Raw genomic sequence first — 5,690 nt, forward strand, 5'->3', positions numbered from 1 at the left:
ATTATAAAAGAGCTCCATCACTCCAGCCACAAACTGTTCTGTCTGCTGCCGTCTGGCAGGCACTACCGCAGCATTCGGACTAAAACCACCAATTTCAGAGACAGATTCATACCACAGGCAATAAGACTGTTAAACACCTGAACTGTTGAAACAACATCCGTAACATTCATCTGCTACTTTGTAATTATTTATCTATTTCTCTAATATATCATTCCAATAACTTGCATATAGACTCATATTGCACTATTTCACTATTTCACTTTTTTAAACTATTTTTCTTTTTGTATTTACTATTTACTTGCACTATATTTTTCTGTTTATCTGTGTTATTGTGTTGCACTGTTGGAGAAGCCTGTGACCCAAGATTTCCATCGACCTTGAGTACAATTTTGAAATACCAGTGCTTACTTGAGTATTTAAATGTTTGCCACTTCTACCCCACCACAATTCAGAGGAACATAGTGTACTTTTACTCCCCTACATTAATTAAATCTCTTTAGTTACCTTGCAGATTTCGATCATTAATTCAAATGATAGACAACACTTAAATAAGACTTTAGTCACACCAAGAGTAAATCAACAAGCCACCCTGCAGTATACAAAGTAATTAGCTCCATCTTTACCAGCTGTGATAAACACATTAATGCATCAATAATCATAATCAAAACATATAACATATATTATTCTTGAATGGGCCATTCTGCATAATGAGTATTTTTACTTTTGGTATATTTTGATGCTAGTACTTTTGTACTCTTACTTGAGTAACTTTTGTGCATTGCAGGACTTTTACTTGTAACAGAGTATCCCTACATTGTGGTAATTATACTTTTACTGAAGTACAAGATATGAGTACTTCTTCCACCTCTGTGACATTAGTAAATCTACAATATTTAACTCTGGCCTAAATGTGTATATCGGTAGTGTCCGGTAGAGGGCAGTGTCGCTTCAGGTTTTATTTTGCGTCACCTATGACAACACACCGGAATAAGGAAGACCATTTATTTATTCTAAATACAAAATATCTAGTGCGTAGCTACGTGTATGCATAGCAACAAATCCATCTCCAGCTACTTTTACAACGTAAGTTAAATGTATTTCTAGTCTGTGTCATAATAAGCTTGTCTTCAGCTTGATTGTCACTGCAGTGAAGATGGTGTTTTGTCGCAGATTGTCATGCTAGGTTGTCTAGCTAAATGCTTGCGCTGTGTGTTTGTTGACAGAGCTGCTGCAGGTGATCTGCAGCGGGGAGGAGATGTGGACCGGCCGGGAAGGGAGCAGCACCTTCGTGGTGGCCGCAGTACTGACCTTCTTCCTGCTGGATACTGTTGCTTATGTTCAGGCCAAGGTAAATCCTGCTGTTCCATAATAATACATACTTTCATAAACTCACTGGAGTCATTTATATCTGTTTGTACAACAATGTGTCCTGTTTTGCCTTTTGGTGTCAATAACCTATTAAACCTCTGTGAAAGAGACTAACAAGTGCATTTAAATGGATTTGCAATGTAAACATCTAGAGAGAAGAATAGCACTTTTTGTAAGTGTTTAATTTAATCTTTTTAACTGTTATTTATGTTAATGTAAAGCCTTGTCTAATCTTTTCTTGTTTATTTTTTCTTTAAACATAATTTACATACACATAACAAGTTAATAGCAAGAAACCAAGAATATTAGTACTCTATAAGTACATCACATGTATGACTTTGTAAAGCGTACAGATGTCATACATTTGAGCAGCATTTTAGCATTTATTGTGCTTTTCAAGCTTGAGATAGAGGAACTTTTACAACGTTTTGTTTTGGGGAAAAAAGAGCTGATGGTATGGGTAAAACAGGTAAGTGAGCTTTAGTTGGGCCCAGTCTAACCCAATTTCTTTACAATTACAGAACTTTGAGGATGTCCGTTGCAAGTGCATCTGCCCGCCATACCGGAACATCACTGGCCACATATATAACAGAAATGTGTCTCAGAAGGATTGGTGAGAGAAACTTGTTATTTAGACTTTAAGTCATCTTGTGTTTTGCCTGTAAAGACTCATGAATAGAGATAATCCATCCATCTTGACTCAGTATTTTGTTTTTTTACAGTAACTGCCTTCATGTAGTGGAGCCCATGCCGGTGCCCGGCCATGATGTGGAGGCGTACTGCCTGTTGTGTGAGTGCAAGTACGAGGAACGAAGCAGCAACACCATCAAGGTACCAGCGGCTTACTACAGGGGGGGGGGTTACTCTTACTTTTGGAAACAGTGTGCAATAACGTCTTTGATTACAGAGTTTACATATTATGATGAAATTATATTAACATTTTAAGGATTTTACTACCTAAAACTGAAATTATTTTACATCAAACAAACAGCTGGGTTGTCACAATAATATATAACTTATACAGATAATAAGATTAAACTGCAAAGCTCTATCGGAGACAAGCACAAAGCATTGTTGTTAGGAATTGATGCCAGCATTGTCAGTTCAAATTAAATGCAAATGGTTTCCATTCTGTCTGACCCAGGTAACCATCATCATTTACCTGTCTGTGGTGGGTGCTCTGCTGCTCTACATGCTGTTCCTTCTGCTGGTCGATCCTCTTATTCGCAAACATGACGCCTACACCCAGCCACTGCACAACGAGGAAGACTCTGAGGTCATTATAACTACAAAATATCATAACAAACAACACATGAGAACTCTCTGCTCCATAGCTTCTCTTGGATTTAAAATCACACTGTACATTTTACATTTATATATTCAGTTTATTGCTTCATATTCCATCCCCCACATACTTATGTATATATAATAACTTGCTTTATATTTTGTTATTGTTAATTTGTAAATTCAACATGTATATATTTTCTACTTTTTAGTTTATTTCTAGTCTTTCGCATTTGTATTGTACAATGCCATGTTTTTTATGCTGCTGCAACACAAACATTTCCCAAATTGGGATCAATAAAGTACTATCTTATGTTATCTTATCTTATGTGACCAGACACATGCCTTTTTTCATTTCTGTTGAATGGGAATGTTTTTTTATGAATTCCTTGTGTTTCTGTGGTGGTGTGTTCAGGAGATGCGTCCCCCGGTGGACAGTGCCCAGGCCAAAGGAAACACAGTACTGGAGCGGGTTGAGGGAGCACAGCAGCGCTGGAAAAAGCAGGTCCAGGAACAGCGCAAGACAGTTTTTGACCGTCACAAGATGCTTAGTTAAACATACAACCGACATTGAAGCAGCTTTAGAATAGTAACCACCGTGGGCTTCTACACCGTCACCAGCGGCACTTTTACTAACCTCTCTTTGCTGTACACTGCACCCCATGGAGTATTTCCTCACTGAGACAAATTGCAACGCACTGATCTAACAAGCAGATGTTTTTTTATTTATTATATGTAACATTTTAAGCTAAATTGCCGTTCTTAAAAAACTGCATGTTTGCTAACAGTTAACGGCTAGAAATCATCTCAATCATTTAGCAATTTGCGATGCAACAGAATTTGAAAGTCTTGATAAAGTAAGAACCTGTTTTCTCTAATAGACCACACTGAGCTGTTAAGCTTCTTTGTGATCATTGCTTTGTTAGTTTCTTGCTAATTTGATATAATATTGAGCTGTTTTTATTTGAGCAAAATGTATGAAGTTACCTCAGAACAGGTAAGCTCGATGTGAATAACTTGGGGTTAATTAAGCTATTTGAGAACCCTCCCTTTGCTTTTGTCAAACATTGCACTTTTCCTATTTTAGCACTTATTATTTGTATTTATTTGTCACTGTTGCAGTGCATAGTAACCTGGCCATATTTACTATCATTTGCAATCAGAGTAATAAATGGATTGTAAATGATGGGCTTTGTACTTTTAAAGCTTTGACATTGCTACTTTTAAGAGAGCCCTATGTTCCTTTTCCTGTTTCTCTCCCTGCGTGGTCAAATGTGTTAAGGCCAATTCCAGTGCTAAACATGCCTCTTAAATGTCCATTTACAGCTTGTAAAACACAACAGATGGTAAAGCTTACCCATACATCTTGGCGGGTGTATCTTCCACCTACTATTTGTTAATCTTGAATGTACCATTTAAATTCAGTAAAGGAAGCACATAGCTCCTTCTTTTCCTGTATTTTGCTGCAGAAGATTAACATACTTTCCCATTCAAAGAGAGACACGGAGAACGGAGCATTTTAAAGAGCTTTAAAGCCATCCTTGGTGAAAGAAAAAGTCACTGGAGAATGTCCTAGATCTGCAAAGCTGCTGATAATGTGGTTATGTGTGGCAGAATCAGGGTGCCTTTGAAGGGTCTCAGTGAATTCCCCTTTCATCGTTCCACTGAAGCTCCCTGTCGGGGGCATTTTAATACTGCACACTGACCTGCATTAACCTCTCGCAAAATGTGAACAGCGGAAGTTTTTTTTGAATGTTTTTTTTGCATTGACTGATTAAATTATAACTTCATATCACTGGTATCAGTGTTTTGTGTTATATTTATCTCCAACCTAACGGGACGTATTGCACTGGTCATGTCCATACCTTTAGCCTTATGTAAGGTATTAAATATATATATATATATAATATTTAAGTATTCTTATTCCTCTGTATGTTTGTCACTGTATGTTTGCAGAAGTCATTGCTATTGTTTATTGACAGTAGGGGGCACCAGGGTTTAGTTTATGGGCTCTGAGGTTGCACTTTTCTACACAAACGTTGCTTTATCATTAAATGAGTCTTCACACTTGGTGGAAAACTTTCAACACTTTCACCTCTGTCACGGTGACGATTATGTTGTCATTTTAAAAAGTCACAAGATATTCTAACTTTAATTATCAAACTAATTATTTAGGGCTTGGTGAAGATATATTTTATAGACTTCTACAGCATATCTTGGCATCGTTTACAACGTTAATTATTCTCAATAAGTGATTCAAAGCTATATAAACATTTGATTGGATGATTTATAATACACTTTGATGTATTTGTTCTACACCTACATGACATTTAAGGACATGTTTTTATGTACGGCCTTTGTCAACAATTGTAAATTAGTACTTATTAATAATCTGTTAGCACATGTTTGGCTGCTTACAATATCAGCTAATATCTGCTTACAACAACATGTTATAAACCATAAATGTATAGCAAAAGGGATTCACATGTAAATGCTGTGAAAGTTTGGAATTCTTAGGCTGACAATCTCAAGTGATCTCATTACTTGGTTCTGGAAAAAAATATTTCCACCTGAATGGAAAATAGATATACACATTGATGTTTTCACAATGAAAACATCAATGTGTATTTTTTCTTACTATCTATTCACAAACTAATCACAGTTTAGTGTTCACACCGAGCAGCAGAGCAGCTGAGTATGTTTTGAAAGAGATGGCAGGTTCAGGGGGCTAGTGGTGATATATTGCCACTGCAAGACCCCCCCAAAACTATGTCTCTCTGTGCTCCCGTCTGCCACTGCTGCCCTGCTCCAACCCCCTTGATCTCATCTATCTACGTCCCATCTTATTCCTTCGCCACTGCACCTCCACCCCCACCCTCTTAACCATCCCCAAGCATGGCCTGTCAGTGGCTCATAGTCTAAATTTAAACTATGGGCCAACTGCTCCTCTGCCACTCTGGGCTCCTGTTATTTTCCTTGCCGAGGGGGCTTTTTCTGTCAGAGGCCCTCAGCCAGGAGGAGAGGCTTGTGGCTCAGCG

The 5,690-nt window shown here is 37.6% G+C and overlaps 1 protein-coding gene across 1 annotated transcript; it reads left to right on the forward strand.

Moving 5' to 3' along the window:
• Positions 1–977: 977 nt before the first annotated feature.
• tmem9 (transmembrane protein 9) lies at positions 978–4,453 on the forward strand. Its single transcript, XM_010784415.1, has 6 exons — positions 978–1,083; positions 1,224–1,348; positions 1,890–1,981; positions 2,091–2,199; positions 2,513–2,644; positions 3,068–4,453. Exons 2-6 carry the CDS (start codon positions 1,256–1,258, stop codon positions 3,206–3,208), a joined length of 567 nt encoding a protein of 188 aa, XP_010782717.1. The 5' UTR covers positions 978–1,083; positions 1,224–1,255; the 3' UTR covers positions 3,209–4,453.
• Positions 4,454–5,690: the final 1,237 nt, after the last annotated feature.

This window comes from Notothenia coriiceps, unplaced genomic scaffold (genome assembly GCF_000735185.1).
Source record: "Notothenia coriiceps isolate Sejong01 unplaced genomic scaffold, NC01 NC01_scaffold00026421, whole genome shotgun sequence".
In the NCBI taxonomy this organism is placed as follows: Eukaryota; Metazoa; Chordata; class Actinopteri; order Perciformes; family Nototheniidae; genus Notothenia; species Notothenia coriiceps.